At 48.2% G+C, this 22,293-nt stretch overlaps 1 protein-coding gene and 1 long non-coding RNA gene across 9 annotated transcripts in view; one reads left to right on the top strand and one right to left on the bottom strand.

The window, feature by feature from the left end:
• The window catches only part of ets1 (v-ets avian erythroblastosis virus E26 oncogene homolog 1), a 33,623-nt gene extending 17,046 nt beyond the window's left edge, over window positions 1–16,577 (bottom strand). For 2 of the 8 annotated variants that reach the window (XM_078108391.1, XM_078108394.1), the window contains exons 1-3: window positions 14,936–15,138; window positions 12,307–12,454; window positions 11,442–11,492 (exon numbers count right to left, since the gene is read on the bottom strand). In XM_078108391.1, the coding sequence (XP_077964517.1) occupies window positions 11,442–11,492; window positions 12,307–12,454; window positions 14,936–15,004 (268 nt within the window). In that variant the 5' untranslated portion in view covers window positions 15,005–15,138. Of the gene's footprint in view, window positions 1–2,777; window positions 2,910–4,250; window positions 4,943–11,441; window positions 11,493–12,306; window positions 12,455–14,935; window positions 15,139–16,350 lie in introns of those variants that run through there. The other 6 variants (XM_078108404.1, XM_078108408.1, XM_040177413.2 and 3 more) reach the window with 5 other exon arrangements.
• Window positions 16,578–16,607: 30 nt separating this feature from the next.
• LOC144411460 (uncharacterized) lies at window positions 16,608–18,684 on the top strand. Its single transcript, XR_013468631.1, has 2 exons — window positions 16,608–17,243; window positions 18,455–18,684. It is a non-coding gene; the product is annotated as an uncharacterized LOC144411460 (long non-coding RNA).
• The last annotated feature ends 3,609 nt before the right edge of the window (window positions 18,685–22,293 follow it).

The raw sequence follows: 22,293 nt of genomic DNA, 5'->3' as shown, positions 1-22,293 counted from the left end.
TATTATAGGAAACACGCCTAAATATGGAACTATAAAACAGAAACACAGTTATTCAGCACTGCTGACGATGATAGTGGCGCCATTTTGGGGCCGAATCAGGCTAGTTGGGCCTCACAGTCACACTTGTAACGTAGGCAAAGGGAGAGGCCTGTGGCATTAGAGCCGGTAAGCGAGCCAAGCAAACGCATGTGGTGCAGCAGGCGTCTCGTACCGTGACTCAGGGATCACAAGCAAGGAATGACTGGACTGGACTAACTGCACTCAACGCGATCGCACGATCCACCACATCAAGGTGGCGTGTGAAAAATGGCCATGTGGCCAACAGAGAGGCACTGGAAAAACAGGGAAGAAAGGGAAAGGAGGGGGAGGAACACTTGACAAGGAACTGTATGAGTGGGTGGGTGAAGAAAGCTCACTAATACTTTATATCACCAGCCAAGTAACATATTTTCCTTAGGTTTGCTCGTTGGACCAGTTCTGTGGAATGTGAGTAAAGCCTTTGAAGACCAATTGAAAAGGATAGGCAACCCCTAGTAATTTTGTACTCTAATTATTTTAGAGCATAACAAGGACCTACCATCATATCGGCCACACCTTGCAAGGCCTCCCTTTTTTTCGAAAACAACCAACCCCCTCTCTCACACCATATGCTTGCTATTTAGGAGACTGCTGTATCTGGCACTAACACGCCTTGCTTTATGACTAAGCTTCATAAGCAAAGAATAAGGCGTGTAGTTGCCAGGAAAGCGTTGAGACGAACGCATTATTATTGTTTAATCTGTATATGGGCAACACAGCAGATGACAGCCTGGACAAAGAGGCAATAAATGACGGCCGACTGAACAAAAAAGGACAACGTCATTCTTTGTAATCACCAACTAAGGCGGGAAAGCAAGAAAGAAAATAAGCATTGTTCAAAAATGATATACATATATATCCGTCCCGTCCGTTGATAACTCTGACCAGCCAGGGAGGGTCCACTACGGGAAGATGCTATCAGTTGTCCTCTATTTACAGTACTACCTTATGACATTTAAGTGATACACTGGCTGACGAATCAAGGTCTGGTCGGGCAAACCGTATCACCCTCAGTTTGACATCAGACGGAAAATGGACCGCTCTGCGGCGATTGGTCCGATTCTTTGACGGACCACATCAAGAGATCCCCGGATCACCCAAACAGTGTTTGCACAGCTGCCAGGCAGCCACACACCCTCAAACATTGGCATGTATTACTCCGCGCTACTGAACGAGTGCTGACACAAACACGGCGAGGCAAAAAACCCTGGAGCTTATGCAACACGCTCCGTTCTGACACAAGCTACCCCTCTCCGTGGGAGGCACCCTTGGAAAAGAAAAAAAAAAAAGAAAAGTCAGTGAAGCCTGTCAGAGACACTGGTGTGGCACGGCCTGTTTGTGCTTGTGTGCATGGTGTAGTTGGCGGTTGTGGAAGGAGATGCCTTATAAGGGCTCTCAGAAGAAGCGTCGGGCACGGCGGCAGCGTTTTGATCCCACGAAGGTGAGCCTCCCACTCAAGCGGCCTCCATGCCTCCATGCATGGCGCCCAGCAGGGCATGCTAAAACATTCCTGCAAGCCACCGAACCCCGACCTTCAAGCCCAACGAACAGAAACTACAAGAGGGACGACTCACTCAAGACGAAAGTGGACAACTCCTTGTCTAGTGAATGATTGACAGTCTTGCATATCAAATCTATACTTGGATAACCTCCAAACAATGGGCGTCATTCATAAACAGTTCCTAGGAAAATAATTAATGTAACATTCTTACGTTCACCAATGACAAAATTGGATTTTCTCCATCTAATACTATATGGAACAATAAAGTAGATCCAATAGTACATTCAAAAAAATTGTTTTTGGATTTTACATTTTTGTGTGCGTTTTCCCCACATCAATCATCACACCTTGAAAAGCTTCTTCAAAATATCATCGTTACTTAGAGTTGCGATTGTCCGTTTCAGTTGCCGTGTGTGTGTGTGCGGAAGCCCACGCGGCCTCGTCCCCAAACACTGAATAAGAGTCACACCAAAAGAGCGTTCGCTCCTTCAGGTCGGCAATTTCACCATCCAACACCTTCCTAGTTAAGCGGCGCTCTCTCCTATCGTTAAAAACTGCCTCTGCAGAGCTGACAGTGGTGTTATGGCCACACGTTGCTTTAAATAATAATCTACCATGGTCCGGGTTACATGGAAGGAAGTGTGCTGTGTCAGCAATTGACAACTATAACCGGGCACAGGAGGGAAAAAAACTTTGTGGAACATTAGATGCCTTGTTTGGGTGCACCTCTGACCCCGGCACAGTGTGAGCACTTTAAAAAGAATTACCTCCACGGGGGGGGGGGGGGGGCGGCGAGGAGAAAGAGGACAGGCCTTGAGAAAGCTGACACTCGCTGCACTTCCGTCGCAAAGGAAAAAACAAACATAGTAAGGTGGTTGAAAGCAGATAGTGGGGTGTATATAGTAAAAAAAGAAAACAACTGTTAGTTCCCACAATGACGTAGCTCCGAGCTTTGCTCGTGAAAAGCTGAGCATCCTTGTCCATCGGGACAGCTGCTGCCTTCACCATTCCAAGAAATTGCAACATAAGAATTTCATTGCACAGAGTAACTTGTTAATCTGCACACACAACAATAATAAGAATAAGAATCTTGAAGAAAAAATCGACACATGCATTCCCGCTCTTATCTATTTCAGCAAAGTGCCCGCCTTTACATGCCTGCAACACTATTGGGTGTTATTGGGATGAGGACACTTACCTACCGAGCATGCCATTAGCAATAAGTGAAGTGAACAAAGTGTGTCTGTGTGTGAGACACAGGGGTGGAGAGATGAGTTGTTTGTGTGAAGTTGTTAGACGCTCCCTGGCAGCCTCGGCCTGACCCGAGTGCAAACTGCGAAGCGGGCGCGAGCGTTGCAAAAAAAAAAAAAAAAAAGAAAATGGTTTCGAAAGATAGGGCTGTGCTTTGGCAACTCAACTGCTGTCGTCAGCACTTTGCATGAGAGTTCCTGAGATGTGCAGATCAACGCTCTGCAGGTATTGCTGGCGAGGAGAGTGTGGTTAACGCGGTGAGATACAGCCACGGTAGCGTGTCAACACCAGCAATTAGTATCACATATCCAACAATGCATCAGTGTCGCTCCGTTAACAGGCCCAACGCCACCCGAGCTGCAAATGCGCCCTGGATTTGTTAATGTGAAAAGCCGCTGGATGCAAATCATCTAAACATGCCGCCGTGAGTAACATCACACTGGGTAAATAAATAAACAAAATAGGGATGGAGTAGTGAAACCACACAATGGTTTAAATCCAAACCCTGATGACCTTTGCAGGCTCTCTGCGTTTGCCCCGGACTACCCCTGGAGCCGGCCAACTCTTCCAGGCCCCGGGGGGGTTTAGAGAGGCCGGCCTCAGCACTGCAGATTCATCACCTCAGCCTGCCTCGCCTTCCCTCTGGACAGTCAGTTTTAACCACCACAGAGGAGGGGGAGGGAAGTAGAGGAGGAGGAGGCACCACTGCCTTTCTCCCATGCCGGCTGGGCAGAGCGCCCCGGTTCTCCCGGGGTGGCACTGAGCAGAAGGGTCAGAGGTCAGCAGTGAGATCACAGCAGGAAGAAAAGGAGAGCACAGGGGAACTAAACGGTGTCTGCCGTCACTCTGAGTGACACACGTCCTAAAAGACAGTATGACAGAAGCCCACTCATCACTGAGCCACGTCAGACATGACAAGCATACCTCAAAAAGTAGTTCCTTTTAAAAACACAACAAGTGCATCTGAAAGAATCACCCCCCAAAACAATGCGAAGATAATCATTTTTGTTTGAAGTAAACATCCATTGTTTTTGTCAACACGATACTAATCAAGCGCACTTTCGTCACGTGTCCCCGGATATATATTTATTATTAACGTACACCAGTCTGAGCCTGATTGATTCAATTAACATGAGAAGCCCACGCGCGCGCGCAGGCTGTGGATGCGGTTGCGTGACCGTAAAGCCTGCGGCGTGATTGCATTCCGCGCAAGTGTTGCGTGCTGTACGCGATTGAGCAACCGACAGCGTCCTCGCACTGAAATGGGATTTCTGGACGTCACGTCCCTGCCGGCGCGTGCCCCCGCGTTGATTACCTTAACAAAACGACGGGTGTCAACACCGCGCGCGCGACGTCGGTCTCCGTCAACTGACAGGCGCGCGCGCGCGCTCGCACAGAAGAGTTGTAGCAGCCTACTCACCGTCCATCTTTTCAGCCTTTATGATTGTTAACGTCGGTTTCATGTCGACCGCTGCCGTCATGACCATCGGATCAGTTCGACTTGATGACGCCGGGTCCCGCTTTTATTCTAACAGTTCTCGCTCGCTCTCTCTCCCTCTCCCTCTCTCTCCTTCTCTCCAAAAAAAAGAAACCCAACACAATATTAAGGAGAAATCTTCTCTTCCTTCTGGCACCGCGCTCAGTTCTACTTTTTGTATAACCTCTCGCAGTAAAAAACGATTCAGGTTCTTTTACCCGTAACTTATCTTTTGCTCTCTACCTCTCCGATACATGTACACACACTCCCTCTTTTCCTCGTTCTTTCTCGCTCACACACTCACTCACTTCTTCCTCTCTAATCGCTGCCTGTGGGCGTGGCCTAGCGGGGAGCCGGAGTGTGACGGCAGCTGGAGGGGGCGGGGTTTGGGCCCGACTTTTGCCCGTCGATTCACAATTCAATTACAACTCGCCCCCCCCTCCTACTACTACCACCTCCCCCGCGGCTCAGTGAGAAGGCTTCCTGCGCCAAACCCCCCGGTCACGTCACGACGCAGTTCGACAGTCCAAGGAACCAAGTTCCCGCAAATCGCGCGCGTTTCACCGGGATGAGAAACGCCCCTGGAGAGGTGAGAGCGAGCTGTGGTGATGACGTAACACATTCCTCCCCCGAACCCTTCGTTCGTCAGCTCCATCATGCCTACTGTCATGCTCAAGTATTCAACACGTCGTGAAACCACCCAAAAAGTACATAGTTTACAGCATACGAGTGTCTGGACGTGTCATCCATATGAGAGACCATTAGTAACAATGTAAAAATAAAAATGCCCTGTAAACATAATTGAAATGTGGCCACTTTTGTGATATTATTGTGATAAACGTGTGAGTGAGAGCGCAATATTGGTTTTAGATATTTATATAGCTTTGATCTGGTTAGCCGTATAATTCATTTGCGGAGAAACGCCGACGAAAAGGGGAGTCCGGCCCGTCTGTGTCCCATATTCTGCTGGTTCGGGCTTCCTCATAACTTGTAACTCACCCTCATAAACACCTCAGAGTATTTCCTGTTCACCTTGTACTGGTCAATAAAAAAACAACCATGTTGGGGTTTTTTTTTCTTTACCCGGCTGTGTTAGGAGGCTAGATTTTTGCAAATAGGTGCAATTGTACATACAATTTGTTTGTGGTGTGAAAATGGGTTAGTAGTACAAATATCAAAATCAATCAAACTGGGTCTCTGGTCACTGAGACCATTGTTGGAAATTCAGTATCAACTGGGTAGAATATGTTCCCATTCTCAATCTCTATTGCTCTTTTTTTATACCATGTGTGTTCTTATCCACAGCAATCCCGAACAATGGATTACTGGATTGATCAAACCATTGCTCGCCAGGAACACCACAGCAAGAAAACACTAGTATTACATATTGCAATGGTAATTCCCACTACTCTACCTTCTGCTTCTACACAAGTGCACGAAAACGTAGCTTCAGGGTAAGTGCAGTCTTTTGCCCATTAATGAAACAAGGTAAATGGCTTTCTCTAAGGCACCAGCCTCTCCTTCCATAAATACAACCCCATCAAATGTTGTTTAGTGAGTCATATGGCACGGCTATGATGCACATCTATATGATACGTCTGCATGTATACAGTACACGCATATGCATGGAGGCCGGGGAGCCGGGGATATTGATCACACATGGATTTTTCAACCGGTGGTACTTCGCCGGCTCCATTAGCAGCCCTGGGTCAGGTTTCACTGGCCCGATAGGAGCCTCGTCTGGGAAGAGTGCCGGTGGGTTCTGTGGTGAGAGGAGCTGCCTCACCAGGGGGGGGTCAAGAGAAGAGGGGGTGATGGAAGAGAAGAACGGAAGGGGGGTGGGGGGGGGGGAGAGTAGCTCTCACTTCATCTCAGTCAGTCAGTCACTGTCTCTGACTGGACTCCTTTGTTTTCTGTTAATGAACTCCCTCCAATCTGTTCTTAAAAGAAGAGCTCGGGTCCTTTTGTGCCCGAGGGCCCGCATTAGGGGTTTAATGGCGTCGCTGACTAATAGCCAGGCTGCAGCCCACTTCACTTTGTACAATACTTTAATAATTCCTTTCAGAATGCGTGGCAGAACGCCGTTAAGGAACTGTCAAAATGGAGGACGCCATCATGAGTAGGCGATTATTAGAACATATATTCTGTGCTTGTATCTGTGCACTGTGTTGCTGATCTGAAGAGCAATGACCACTTCCACGGCCCTTTGACAGCCCGGTGTACAACGACCTCGAAGACAAACATATTTTTATGAACAGGACACTCATGATGACATGAGGGATTTTTCCGTTAAAAAGAAAATGTAACATCCAGTCATCGAGTTTATCTCCATGGTGATCCAGATGTCAACTGTAGCAACATATATTGTGAAAGCTTGGCACAATACAACTTTCCTGTTTCTATAAAAGTACCGTTAACCGTCTCGACTCATAAAACGGCATGCGTGAACGTCCACCTGAAGACGTACCAAACGAGCCTCCCTTTCCTCAGCCGGCACATGCTGTTGCCATGGTTTTAACAGTTGCTCATTCTCGCGTCTCCTCTCTCCTCGCTGCTCTCTCCTGCTCGCCGCCCGAGTGTGTCGCTGGCACATCTGTGTTGTCTGCCTGACTGAGATGTGGCCGTCGCACCTGCTACTTTTCACTGACTTAACTGAAAAGGTTATTCGATTTAGAGCGATCCGTACAGCTGTCGAGCGACATTTGTCTTTGATTTGCCTCACGAGACGCTTTGGATTCAAACGCTGTGTTTTCTTTTCACGTTCGCAAACGGGGAAATCTGAAAACGCTGAATTAGCTGAGGCAGAGGGTGAAACGTCTCAGACGGCCTCGAGGCTTCGGTGTTGTGTCAACGGGCAGCGTTTGGAGTGTGATAGTGCACTTTATTTTTTAACTTTTTAAATATTTTCAATTTTTAACTTTATTCTCTTATTTTATACTCACCCATAGCATTAGCATTTTATTTTATTTTATTTTATTACTTGTGCACTGCTGTCTTGGTGTCTATTGTTACACCGTCTACTGTCACGCACCAACCGCCAAGTCAAATTCCTTGTATGTATGACATATTTTTTTTACATTTCTGTAAAATTCTGTAAGATTCCTGATTCCTGTGATTAATCTCATTCGCAGACACGCACACACGCACGGACACACGCACACACACACACACAGACAGAAAAAGACAGCAGACGGTACAACAGTAAAACAGTGGGGTCCTTGTGGTCCGCGTCTAGTAGCCCAGTCTCGGCTCTATCTGCGGCGGATGCCGTGTGAAGTTGCCACGGGCTGAATGTCCCCCTGCTGAGATCAGAGGGTTAGCTAGGACAGGAGTAATGTATTCCCGCGTGTGTGGGTGTGTTTTACCCACGTCTGGGGACATGGATCTGATTACGCAGTCACACCATTGGGATTGGCTTTTTTGGGGCGGCAAAATATGGACAATTGCACGTCCCCGTGATTCAAATCCTGCCAATTTTAGGGGGAAGACCTGGTTTAGGCTGAGGTTTATGTGAAGGTTATAGTCACGGCGAGGGATAGGACATGGGTCAGTCTCCAAAATGCATGCGTGTGTGGTAGGGAGTGAGCGTATGAGTGTGTGTGTGTGAGTGTGTGAGTGCCTGTGTGTGTGTGTGTGTGTGCGCGCGTGTAAGTGGAAAGTCGCAGGGCCTCCCTGAACAAAGGCTCGGCTCTTTTCTGAACAATTAGCTTCGCTAAAAAGGACATCTCTTCCTCCATTAACGGCACCACGTGCCCCCCATCACTCCATTGTGCGGATAATTCAATTATCCCCACCCCCCCCCTCCGAGTCTCTCTGCCTCCCGGACCTCCCTCTTGTCGTCTCGCCCTCCCTCCTCTCTGTTACCACCTCAGATAAAGCTCCCATAGTCGCTGTAGCTGAGGGGGGGGGGGGGGGGGGGGACATCAGTCTGTGGTTTTAGTTCATTTCTCATTAAACAAAGGAAGGTTGTACATTACAAAGTACACTCAACAGAATAATGATCATGGCTGTGGGTTAAATAGCTGCTGCTCGTTGCGTGTTGTGTATATTGAATTATAGCAGGAAAGAAGAGACCTTCACCGGCTGGACTTGATGCCACAATGAAAGAACATGAAACAGTAGGAGGAACAGTAATGTACTTACTATTACTGGCGTGCACGCATTGTTAATATTGCTAAGCTCCCGACACAAACATTAAAACAATAGGAGGTCTCTCCTAGGATTCATTAAAGCGCAACCTTTCCTGGTGAGCTGGCATCTGTTGCTTCATCAGCCGTCGGTGATCGTATGTGTGTCAGAACTGCATGTTCTCCAAGCGGGCTGGTTTGTAATGAGTCACCGCTATCAACAGGAACTTACCACATTTGCATGAATTGCGTTGCGTTGGAACACACCAGCAGCACGTAGTTCCAGTACTTAGATGAGTGGAGAGTCTTGGATTTAAAGTCCGTGTAGTCTGTATTGGCGAGTGAACGGGTGACCGTATAACCTGCTGATGTAGATCACGTTGTCGTGATGCATGCGTGGAAAAAAAAAAGTAGCGTTTGCGTCTCGTTTTGACACCATTTTCGCTGAATGAGCCGATGAGCCTCCAGAAAAAAGGAAGACTACTGTCTGACATATTATGGCACTAAATGTTTTCTGATTCCCGATTCAACGGTCGGCCATTGGGCAGCGGTTTGCGAGGTGAAGAGCATTTATTTAGCAAAACACTCCAATAAATGGCTCATGAAATAAAAAGAGTTTTAAAAGGAATTGCTCTTTTCAGGGAAGAAAAGTACTTGGAGTTACGGGTTTGAAATTCCAGAACACTTTTACTGTAATTTCCCAATGCTCAGTGAAATCGCTTCTCAGAAGTCTAACGTAGAAACGGAAATAGTTGAGATTGCTAAAAATACTCCGACATCTACAAATGTGCTGTGTGGTCGTAACCGATTACCTTTTTCCTCTGTTTATTGACCAACATCTCTCGCCTCAGAACTGTCATCAGACTTCGCAGTTCAACTGTGGGACCACGGCAGCTCAAGCCCTTCTCCGTGTCTCCACTCTTGTTTTGTTTTATTGTCTGAGGGGGAAGTGTGCGCTGGCCTGATTAGCATCACTGTTTCCTCCTTTCCCATAACCCCCCGGACCCCCGCGGGCTGCCTGTTTACTTTTTGAAAATAAAAAAAAATGGGCCTGCGCCCGTGAGGACGTGCCCCTCATCTCATCAGAGGCGAAGACCCCCCCCCCACCACCTCCCCCTATCCCCCTCCCCCTAAAGGCTCCACATCCCGATCTCTCCTCCCACCGACCCGGGTCTCAGCCCTGTGACTCGCTTTATCTGTCTTCTCTCCTCAAAAGTGTATTTCGCCCACCCTCCTTAGCTTCCCACCCCGTCCGCCTCCTTGTCCAACCGTCCAGCTGTCAAATCACATCAAATAAAACGCAGGCCAATGGTCCCTGAGTGCCAGATCACAGCTGTGTATGCGCGTACTAAATGGGAGGGCACGTTTAAATGTACAGGGAACCCATGAGTGCCTGGGAGCGTGCGCGTGACAGAGTGTGTGTGTGTGTGTGTGTGTGTTCGCCTGTCTGACTGAATGGGAGGATGCAGTAATACAATACACAACAGAGTGCAGGGTGTGAATTTAATGAATGAATATGTGGAGCGTGCATCACTGCAGGATGTTGCTGGAGTGTGGATGCCTGTGTGTGATATCTGTGCTTGGATTTCAATGGGATAGTAGGCCCGAACCCCCCCCCCCCCCCCCCCCCCCCACACACACACACACACACACACACAGATAGTGTGGTTTGAGCGTTGCGTAGTGAAGAGGAGAGCTGGGTTAGTGTAAACATCACCATGGCATGGCTGTTGTCAGGAAGCAGCGTGTGTGACACGCCGGGCCAAACATGCGATGGTCCTTTCCCATCTAACGTCCTCGCCTAACATCTGCTCTGTGCCATTTCTTTCTCACACCAGCACATTTTATTTTAACAACACCCAATCCACTCTCAAAGAAGTGACGCGAGTAGTAAAATCGAATGGCTTATACCTACTTTTGATATTAAACTGAATATATTAGCCTCAGGTCCAAGACAGTGGATGAAATGTGTGAGAGAGTAAGGAATTCCATCAAGCGTGTACTCTTATATGGAGTTAAAAGTCGTTTTTTATCACCTCGTAACTATTGTTCTGGTAAATCTTCTTTTAATTGTCAGAAATTTTCATTTCAGTCTGGTTTCACAGAAAACTAAAAGTGCCTTTAATCAATATTTTATATGACAACATTTCAAATAAGGGATGAACCTGAAACCGCTGCTCCTCTCGGCGTTTACGAAGCTTTAGAGTGACCTTCTGCTCACAACTACGGCAGACTTAGAAAGTTAGCTAGTGAATTTAGAAGTCACAGAGCAAAACATTTCCTTTAGCGGTTGAGCCAAAAGAGAGTTAATACTGGACTTGCATCCCGGTTGCAGCCTGAAACCGACTCCTCATGAATGGATGATGAATGATAACTGTTGAATGTGCAAATAAAGTAACTTTTTGCAAACATGTTTGGGATCTCAACTGGTAAAAGGTGACGATATTTCAACGTGGTGTTTACAACTGTCTGCTGCCCCAATTGAAAAAGAAAAAAAAAAGATCAGGTTATCAAGGTTTATGGAATTTAGCGAGACGTGTTTGTATTTGTCTTGGTGTAACTGGTGAAATTGTTACGCCGCGCGGTATTCTAGCAAATCCTCAGTTGATTGACTAATATGTCTCCTAATTGGTTTTATAGCACACAGCCAGCGAATAATCCGACTCATATAACTGGCATAACCTCAGTGGTTAGATGCTACGCACAAATTACTCCAAAGCAGAAATCTCCCAGTTGCCAAATCATGTTCACGGCAGGAGGGAGCTGAAATAGTTTTTGCCCCCATCTCTAATTATATACAAACGGAAAGAGTTCTGTTCTGAAAGCCCAACGTATTCCAGCAGGATTTCGGTTTGACAGAATTGAGTCAAAGCGACGGCCGCAGGGTTGGAGGCGCGTGTCAGAGGTCATTCGGGTACTTTTAAGGTTAGCGCAGACATATATAACGGCTTATACTGGTAGCACAAAAACACGACAGCACCAACGTTTGCTTAATGACTCTAACAACCTATCCAGGTGGCTAGAAGGCTCGTAGACCCGTGGTCTGCATAGCGTAGGACTGTGGAGAGGGATGAGAAGAAGAAAAAAAAAAGAAAAAAAAGGTCAACGCTCGGTCATTTTTTTCCACTCAGCAATGTTTATGTCAGCGGTTTAGCGCTGGGAGCAATGAAGAGAGGGCTCCAGAGGAGTGTGTCTCTGGACAACAAACATCAGCAAATCCCATCAGATCCTGACTCCCTCTCACACACACACACATGTTCACTCAGGCCCCCTCCACCTCTCCAGAGACCAAACCAGAAGCTTGGGAAAAAGATGGCCGCCCTTTAGACCCCTGTCTTGCCCCCTGCATCCAGCTCAGGGAGGTGACGGAAGAAAGCTTGTGCTCCCCCGGCAACCCTACCCTACTCCCGTGGCGTGCGTCCCAGTCCGCCAGCATCAATCACTTTTGAGGACGAGAAGAGGGGCCGGAGTCAAACACAGGGAAATGCACTCGAAGGAATGTTCCAGTTTAAAATAAACTGGAGAAGGAAAGAAAGAATTAAGCGGAGGGACAGGACTTGAAGAAGCAGAAGAAGAATGCACAGCATTTGGTTGTCCTCAGAAGAAAAAAGAGCGAGACGGACGGGGAGTGAGAGGGGCGGGGGGGGGGGGGATCTGGTGAAGGATTAGCAGCAGCACCACCAGGCCAAGCGGAGCCAACGCGCGTGAATCGGGGTGTCCAGCCGCGTCCGCCACCGTGGCAGATGCGAATGCTGGAGTGCGAATGATTCCCGACTCCTGAGCATTCCGCCCCAACCGAAAGTATTTCGCTTGCTTTGAGCCGTTGAGCTGGAAGCACATTTGAGGTGAGACCGCGTGTTTCCCGGTCTTACCTGCGGGGCACAGGTCATGTCCGTTGGGCACCTCCTGCAGGGGTCGGTCCTGGACGTAAAGGGGCTGTGACGGGAAGAACTGCTGCTGAGGGTGAACCACGGCCGGGTGGTGGTTCGGAGGTCCCAACGCTGCCCCTCCGCCATGCCGCTGGAGACAAAACAACACACAGCACAATTTAGCCAAAGCCAACTGCGGCATGGATTCGAGGGATACTGTAGGTGACTGAGCAGTCGATTTACTTCGGTATGTTTGGTTTCATCAGCTTCAATGCGCCAAGCTGCAAACAACTGATCAAACTTTAGCTGTGGCCGACAGCGTGACCTTGGAATTTGTTTCCATTGTTTTCCCGCACAGATAAACGGCTAAATTTGACTCATTCGGTTTATCTTTTGCCGAGTTGATTTATTCCGCTTATCACATGAATGTTCACGTAAGAGGTCGCACCAAAAGGGAAGTCTAAAGTCAGCACTTGACAGGAGGGCCAGGACAGATATGAAATTATTTGTGGATACAAGAGATAATACGGTGGAAGAGAACATTTTTAGCATATCAAAGCCTTCGTTTGACTAGAAGCATGAAACTCGACAAATGTTGTTGGACGGTTCTGTATGAAAGTGTCATGAACATAAGTGTAGCTGAAGTTACAAGAAGGTACAAGAAGTTTGTTCAAGCAGGTTCAGACCCCAAAATAATGTGTCAAATTGTGTTCCTTTTAACCTGCTATTACTATAATTTTGAATAAAGATACAAAGTCATCGTAATACTCCACATTTGTTATCTGCTATAGAGTTTGTAACGTGCAAAATGACACTGAGAGCAGAGCTTCAGTTGATCTTACTAATGTCAGACTGTCACATGCTATATATGTCATATTAGTAACTGACAAAGCGGCTGACGGAGTGACTGCCGATCTGATAAGAAGCTCCTGTTTAAGCACGGCGGCATTTATCAGCAGCCGGCCAGCTTTATGGAGGCAAACATGACACCAGGATCGGGGAGGACAGTTTACGAGGTTCTGCAGAGGTTTGTGTGGGACGTTGCTCTCTCCTATCTGTCCGGGGGGGGGGGGGGGGGGGGGTAGATGGCATGGAAAGGACCCACATGGACTATTTATGGATTTGACTGAAAGGATGACAGAGATAACAGTGGCGACAACACCAATTTTTGTAAAATGAACATACCGTATATTTGTGCAAAGCTGCATTAGTTGAGAAACAGTTTTACAATATCCAAACATAAAACCTTCATCAAAAATACAATAAACGAATGTTCTCATGCAATGCCAGATGATTATTCTGTAGCTGTACATATTCATTCATTCGATGTCTTGTTCGTCGGCCCACTAATAGGAAGAAGCTGCAGTGTGCAGCAGACCGATATAATGAAGTGTAGTCAACGACGATGCTGTTCCAGGGTTCCCAAGTTGCGCGTAAGATCTTTAAGGAACTGAGCTGTCCTTATAGTCATTCGGGACATCGGTGCTTCTATTTCAGTCACAAATGTAAGCACTTTGTTGTAAGCTTGTGTCTGAAAAATGACTCCCTATTTAACACAAAGCGCGCTGCATTATGCTTATGTTACAGGTGCCACATTAGGGAGGCCTTTCTCTGTGCGGCATCGTTTTTGCCTGAACAAAGATCACCTTTTGCAGTAAAGTGGCTTCTGGCATTTTCTTTTTAATTGCTACATGCCGTCATTTCCCCCCCCGACTGTTCTCTGCAATCGGTCTTTGTGAAGCACATAAGAAGCTGTCAATCACTAAACAGAAAATCAGTCCGCTCGTGTAAATTCAAAAGAAGAGAGCTGGGTGATCCAGTTTCACCTTTTGACCACGTCTGCCCTGGTATACAGTAGTCTCAATTTCAAAGCCAACCCCCACCACCTGAGCCAATTAGGACGCGGGGAGCAGTATCCCTCCGTGTTGTCTACCGGGGCAGGGTGGGGTTGCCATTTGCATATAACCCCGGCCTCTCCGCCTAATGTGATGGCGCTCTGCATACAAATGGAGGCATTTATTTTGCCGCTCCTTGGCCTTCACCCCTTCAAACGCTCATCTGACAGGAATCCCAATGTTCCCGGCCCCCGCTCTCTCTGACTCTGTATTCGGCTTTCTCATTTGGGAAGCGTTAAGAGCCCCGGTGTTCCTGCAAACACACGGCTGAAAAGCACCGCGGGTGGCTCAGCTGAGGAAAGTGTCATTCAGCGGGGATGCCCTGACTCCAATTTGATTGGTTAGCGGCAAGGTTGGAGGCCTGTAGGTCTCAATATTTACAGTGTAGCTTATATTGCCTTGTTGCTAAAGAGAAGCGCATCCTGGCTCATGGTGGTTGCGCAACGCCGAGCAGCTCGTGAGGGCGATTTCGCAGCCTTCCAGAAATTTGCTGTTTCCTAACCTTTTGACGAAATCATACGGAACAGCGTGTACAGATGCGGCGACTTTTAGCGCAACAACGAAACTCTACGGGAAAAAAGGGTTCAGATAGGCTGTGTTCATGTGGTAACCCCCTCGCTCTGGTCATACGCTGCAGAGGAAACAGTCCTGCACACGGACAAAAAAACGGCCCTTCCGTGTGCAGCAGGTAGCCGAGGCCGCCTTAACACGGACGTGATTTACGAGGGAGGTCTTACCATTGCGCCCAGGCGGTCGCAGGGGTGAAGAGCCGGACCAGAAGAAACAGGATCCATGTAGTAACTCATCGCGGACGCTGCGGACAGGAGAAGCGGGGCCTGCTGAAGGGATCAACGCGGCAGACAGACGGGGGCGAAGGGTGAAGCGACCTGTAGCGAGCTGTTTACACTCTGTGTGCAAGTGTGTGTGTGTGTGGTATGCACTGTATGTGTGTGTGTGAAAGAAAGAGGAGAGAGGGAGGCAGGGAGAGGAGAAGGGGTCAAAAAAAGAGAAATTTGAGTGGATTTTAAAGAACCTGCAACATCAGGGCCACGGTTTGAAAGTTTAGGTCAAACCTGCCAACACATCCGATCTTTATCTGATTTGGGTTAAAGGAGGCAACAGGAGCGTTGATCCATTTATTTAAAATCAAACGCTGCTAATTTTGATTTGTGGGAAGAAAGGGATTTCAGCTGAAGCAAACCCATCCACCCAGAGGCCTGTCAACTTAATATTTCCATCTCATCTCTCTCAAATGTATCCCTCCTTTCTCGTTTTCGCAAGGTCCGCCTCCGCCTCCTCCTCCTCCTCTTCTCATCTGCCTCACCTCTTCCTCCTCCTCTTTCCCTTCCCCTTCCTCTCCTTCCTCGCCTCCTACACACTTTGCTTATCACTTAACATGGTTCACTTGAGGCAGCATCAACAAAAGACACTGGGAACTGAGCTGAAGGATTACATTAGAGGGGGGATTGGTGTGTATGGGCAGTGGCAGGTCCCATCCTCCTCACATTCATATGTTAAGCAATTTGGCAAAGCTAGTTTGTGGCAGCTGCTGACAGATTGAGAGAAGATGCGCCACTGCTCAATGCTTGCAGATGTTCACCAGCTCAATAAGATTCAGACGCTCTTGTCCCAGAATAGGAACAGAAAGTACCCACACAGAAAGTGAACAATGTGCAAATCAGTTCTGTCATTCAAATGCATGCACTTTCTGCTTAAATGTCATGGGGAGAAAACAAGAAAGCAATGTTCAATGAAAGAGATGTGAGCATTCATACAAGCCCGATTATTCATTCGGGTTTAAAAATAGATCCTACTTATACATTGTATGTTTGGAGTTCTTGTGAAGGCAGTCTCAAGCACGTAGGACATTGCGTAATAGCGTTTTAAAAAGCGATACATGCATGCGACTTGACTTTTAGCCGCTGCTGCAAAGTCGCAAAAATGAGCAGAGACGAAACGGCGCACTCGATTTAAGAGAAAGAAAAAAAAACGCGCTGCGCGGTTTATGAGAATTCCTGACGGGAGAAACAGAAACTTTAAAGCCTTTAAAGGAGCGTCCCGCGCCGATAATATTACACCTCCTCTCCCCTGTTAAAGTTTTATTACACTTAATTTCGGTTAAAAAAAATAAAAAATAAAACTTTGCACTTACCGACTGCGTTGCGAGAAGTTTCCTGTGAGCTGGAGGCTGAGCGGCGGACTGCGGTGGAGATGCTGTACCTGCTCGCAGCCAGTCCCACGGAGGAAGGAATATTATGCACACTTCTGGTCCCTCCCTCAATCTTCTCCTCCCTGGGGGAGCGCGGGACGCGACGCGCAGCCGAGGAGCAGGTGTGCACGTGAGAGCGCGTGCTGATCAACAATGGGTTGAGTGTGACTAAAGTTCTCCATCAGATGTTCTGTAATATCCCCAAATCATGTGAGGGGGGAGGAGGGGGAGGGAAGTCAACAAGGCAACAATGATCAACGGTTCTTTTCTTTTTTTTGTCCATTTTTCAATTGTTTCAATTCCGGCTAAATATGGATTACGCTTGTTTATTGGTTTGTTTGTTTGTTTTCCTCTCATGCTCAAAGTGTCAATGGGAAACACAGCAGGAAAGAGGGAGGAAAACACAATGATAACCACAATGGATGATCTTCCTGTGATGTTTTCAACTGAAACGTATTTTTCAAACTGCACTCGGCCATTTCCTTGGACACGTGTGTGTGTCAACCTTTTGTCAGAGTCAAGCTCTAATATTTCAAATGTACTGATAAAACACCTCCTGGCATATTACCCCGCGTGGTAAACCTCTGAAATCGCGTGTCAAGCCGGCCTCAAACCAACCACTTCGAGATCATCGGTTCGTCTCAAGTTCTGCCACAATGCACCTGGAAATGTGTATTTACCGTTTATCACCCTCCACCTCCTACCCAACCAACAGCCAATGCATGTGGGAGACCAATTAGAGCTATGGCGGACCGCTCTTCTGCGAAATGAGAAGCCTCCCCAGCCCAGCGCAAGATCTACATCCACCTGCCGTGATAACGGTTGGTGATAACCAGGTAAGAGCGTGGATCTTTATCTATGTGCTTATTTATCGCTTTATTTGTTTCCACGGCTTGAGGTCGCAAGCTCATCGCTGCTTTGCTCACCCGTAACGGCGTAGACTTCTCTCTTCTCATCTCTCATCTCTCTCTCTCTCTCTATCAGACTAACACTCAACACTTGCGAGTCATCTGAAACACCTTGTGACTCCGTGATGATTCCGTGACCCCGGTGCTGCATTTGTTTGAATTAGAAAGTGCACGGTTCGCTCTTCCTGACAGCCACTGCTCTTAACAGTAAATCTTAAAAGTCTTGGGTAAGGATGTGTGTGTGTGTGTGAGAGTGAAGAGCTGAGGAGAGGGCGTGGGGGGGGGGGGAGTAGGGGAGGGCGGTGGGGGTCAAGTCCAAGGTGAGAGGCGTGAAGAAGTACCATGAGGGGCTCAGTGGCAGGCAGCCTGCGTTTTCTCAAGACCTCGTCTGAAGCTCTGTGCGTCACGTGGGCCTCAGCACGCGAGAGGGGGGAGGGGGGGGGGGGGGGCACAGATGGGCAACACGTCGAGGGCAATAGGCGACGGTATGACTTATTGCCGTGATCCAGGTCTTCGGCCGGTGCCCAGGCAATGCTGTTCCGATTAGCCAGCTCACCGGTTCAAAGGCGAGAGCCCTGGATTCACTTCTGCTCCGCCACTATCATCAAGTCGCCCCCCCCCCTTCCTCGCCTTTCACCTCCACGCTATGGCGCCGCCTTTTTAGCATATAGTCAAGAGATGTGGATGGTTTATGAGGGAGGTCTTATTGTTCAACATCAGCTCTGTGTTAAACTGATACGGGTCCATCTCTTCCTCTGAAATCATTCACATGATGCTGGAAAAGAAAATCTCCATACTTTATTTCAGTTGCCACATAGGTTTAGAAATATTCACTGTACGACTGCGAGAGGTGAGTGAAAGGTTTCACGTCAGGTTCATTCTCCACCCTGAAATATACAGCATGTGGAGTCATGTAAAGGTCACGTTCCTTATCCTCAGCATCTGTCCAGACGTGACATCTCCAAGGAAACACTAAATAAAGATAAACAATTTGAAACTATGCCGTCCCAGTAAATATACTTTAAGTTCCACAAACCGAGGATGACGCACCAGGCCCAATCCATTAGGCTGTCATGGTGCCGTAGGTGTTTGTCTTTGGAACATTGATTGATTCCTGTCATCCTTCTCTTTCAAATCAGCCCGGCGAACCACACTCCTGCCTGTCCTCCGCTGGTTTCCTGCATCTCGCTGAACAGCTCCAGACTGTGAATCCTTTGGTCTCATTTTCTCATTTTGGATCTTCCAAAGATAGCGCTGACAGGTGATATTAATTTTCTTTTATTAGCATCCTCCTGATTGCTTCAGATTTTTTGGAAGCAAGAGACAGAGGGAAAGAGCAAGAGAGGGTGAAAAAAAGAAAAGAAAGAAAGAATATGGAAGTCCTCCGCCCACTACTTCTCACAGGAGATCGCCTCTCTCTTTGATAGCCTGCCCGAATCTTTTCCCCCCATAGAAACTGCCCTGCAGATGTTGTTGCTGTATGCCGACTACAAAGAAGGAGCCCTTTATGAGGAGAAACGTCTATTTCGGGCCTCAGTGTTTCCGAGCTGTGGTGCTCAGCGAGAGGAGCACAGGCCTAATCTCTGTGTGCTGCTGAAAACTCTGTCTCATTCCCTGCCCACGTTATTTTTAGATTAAAGCACAGTTCTAATGAATAAAGTGAGGATGTAATATTTTATGACAGTATCAACATGCCATCGCCGCGGTGGGCTGGGGCCTGAAAAAAGGCCCACGTTGCTGTTGGCGTCGGCAGAGAGAAAGTAGGGGGGGTGAAATAAAGAACATTGGAGAGGCCTTTGTGTCCAGAGCTGACTGCATTCATTTAGACGTGTAAACCCGGTTAAGACTCTCACCCTCGCCCGCAGAACCCGGGACTTTGTTGCACTGTTGACTGTGAGGCAAAGGTCCAGGGGGGGCAATATTAGTTTTCGGTATTATCTTTAATTAAAGCACCGATCCCTCAGCCGAGTTGTCCAAACAGTCCTAAATAGGGCCTGTAAATCAGACAAACATCCTCAATATCTGATGGGTCGTGAGTGTGCGCTTGTAGCCTCCAGATGGTCCGTGTTTCCCGAGCCGTGCACGAGGGGACGGTACGGGACATCTCCTGTTTCTCCGATGTGTGCCTCTCGACAGAACAAGTTCCTTCAAAACCACAGGCCGCGCGCTCTCTCTCTCCCTCCCCCCCTCTCTCTCCCTTTTCCTGTCCCGTCCTCTCTTGCTACGCGTGCTCTTGTACGTCATCGTCTCAGCGACAGAACGCGTCCTGAACACTGCCCTTTTCAAGCATCATACCGTATATTTTCTTTTAACGAGTGTAAACTCAACGCTGCTTGGCAGAGCGACGCCCTTTTCTGATCTTTAATGAGGAGAAAGAAAAAGAAGATGAGTGCAGTTAGATGAAAGGGGAAGAAAACAAAAAAAAAAGCAGGACGAGGAGGGAGGAAGAGAGAACGAGATGCTGAGTCCAGCATGCCCCGTTTGATAAGCTGCTGGACTGGCGCCAGAATACTCCCCCCCCCGCCCCCCCCCCACCGCCCGACACACACAAACACCCCACCCAATGGCCAGCTTGACCCCCCTCCCCAGCGCACACACACACACACACACACACACACAGCAGTCCAGTGGCGTCTCCCGCTCGCTATTCCTCTTCATTAGGGTTCCAGAACGAGATGCTTGTCATGTAATTAGCAGAGGAGGTTTTTCTGAATGCCTGGGTAACACACGCTCTCATTAGAGACGCGAGAGGAGAGGCAGGCCTCGCAGGCGAGTAGAGGCAGGGCAATCAGCGAGACAGATGGGGGGAGAGAAAGGGACGGAGGACAGAGGGGGCAACGTGCCAGAAACGACGTGTTGATAGCAACGAGAAAAATAGAAACTGCTCCCGATTGGAGGGGTGAAGGGTTTTGACTTTGTCGTCCAGCTCGGGGCGTGCCGCCGTCTGGAAAATGAATTATAACTAGTCGATATTCGTTAAAATACAGGAAAGTAGATAATGTGTATAATACATTCTCCACAGTCCCTCCCTTCTCCACTGCAGCCGGGATGAAGACGGCTCATGAGTTCGTCTCGTGAGACGAGAAGTTTGGGAGCTGGCGGAGGTATTTTCCCCGGTCACTTGTGAGAAAGAGGTGTCTTTAGCTCCACCGCGTCGCCCGGTGTGTTCACACTGATAACAACGTCAGCGCGCTGGTAGACCTGTCGGCTCTGCTCAGTCCACCCGGCCCGTGATGAGGCGTGTGGTTCAGCCAGCGCGGGGCGGCTTATCAGGGCGACGAGAGGGGAGAAGGGGCTGCTTGTCAGTGGCCGGTTTTCAACACCGTCTGTCTTGTGTCCCGTGTCTGGTCCTAAATAGTTCAGTACGTCACCTCGAAACCACCAGACTTGGGTATACAAATATATATATAGTGTAATTAATGCTTTGTTTCATTATCCCAGCATTTTACCTAACAAACCATGTCTCTCCTCTGAAGGGTTTTTAACGGTGTCAGCAAGTTGTGTTGTTCCACTCGCCATAAAGCTTCCCGGCGTGGTTCACTTTCCAGGTCGCTCAGCTCAGCGTTCTGCGCAAATTCTGGCTACAGAAACACGTCCCCTGCGCGAGCACGTTTGTGTACCGCGCGGGTCCGGTGTGTGCTGCTTGGGTCGCACAATTTGTGAGAAGGAACCGGAGGCCGATAACTTGTTGTTTACATCAGCTTCATGATGCTGCTTCACTTCCTGGTTTGTAACTCACGTGTTACGTAAATAACCAATCAGGGCTAAGGGGCCTGTTTTTAAGTTGAAAAGCGAAGAAATATGAAATTTTATAATTGATATTTATTGTACACTTCCTTCCTCCCCCACAAAATAAACCCTATTTTCACATAATGAAGAAAAAAGTGCTAATAAAAAGAAAAAACTGTCTCATTTCTCAACATAGTCCATGAAATATACGGAATTTAAGAATTTCAAAAGTCAGTATGTTCAAAACCATTTCTCTCTTCTGCCCCACAATGAGAGTGTGGAGAAGTTGGAAGTGGTCGGACTGCGAGCTTCGGCTCCAGGGAAGCAACAAAGCGCCAGAATCACCTCCTCGTGCGTTGTGGTCACAGCTGGGAAAGGTCTTCTGTTCTACCAGGCCGGTGATCTCTGCCTTGCATTGCGCTGCCTTTCATGCTTTGCTGGGTTTTTAAAGAAGCAGATTCAGTTCCGCACCGTTCATAAGCAGGTGGCAAATCACTCTCTCGCGGGAAGCACCGGGCCTCGTGCAGCAACCTCCTCGCCGGCTTGTCTGACAGCAGGCATGAATAACGCAATCTGTGATAAATATTCGCCGGTGTTTTTAAAAGTGAAAGCGGGCTACCGCGATAACGCGGCTCAACTGATGCTCTCCTGCTCCCAACCTCCGGGCCCGTCTCTCATCACCGCTGTCTGGCGGGGCGGCGTTTCTTTGCTTCGCTCCAAATTTTCACTCCCCGTCTTCCCGTTTTCCAGCCGCCAGCCGCCCCCACTCACCCGCACTTCACTCGGCCCCACTCCCACCTCTTACTGTGCAGAAACTGAGCTATTTTTAGAGCCCCGCTGATGGTTCAAGGATGTCGAGTCCCTGCCGTCCCATGGAGTTTCGTGGAGGAAACAGGCTGTTTCTCTTTTTGCCCCCCAAACCTCCAATTCATTTCCTTCTCTGCATCCTCTCTGTAGGACACGCCCGCGCTCACACACTTCATTTTTTGCTCTCACACACTAGACGGCAGCCTCGGCCTTTCTCTATAACCACCCGATTGGCCGAGCTCTCACCTCGCTCCCTCACACCCACACAAGATGAGAACTTGTTCTCATGTTCTTTCTCTCTCACCGCTCACCCACTTTGCTGTGGATGGAAGATGCTCCTCACAGTTCTGACCGTGGAGTTGTACACACACGTCATGTTTCGTGAAGACGTTTGTCACATTGTGGATGATAATAACTAAGAATATTAGAAAAGCAACTTCCT

The sequence above is a fragment of the Gasterosteus aculeatus genome, chromosome 1 (genome assembly GCF_964276395.1).
Source record: "Gasterosteus aculeatus chromosome 1, fGasAcu3.hap1.1, whole genome shotgun sequence".
NCBI classification, from domain to species: Eukaryota; Metazoa; Chordata; class Actinopteri; order Perciformes; family Gasterosteidae; genus Gasterosteus; species Gasterosteus aculeatus.
Note: the sequence above shows the minus strand (reverse complement) of the source record. Positions and strands in the feature narration are given on the sequence as shown.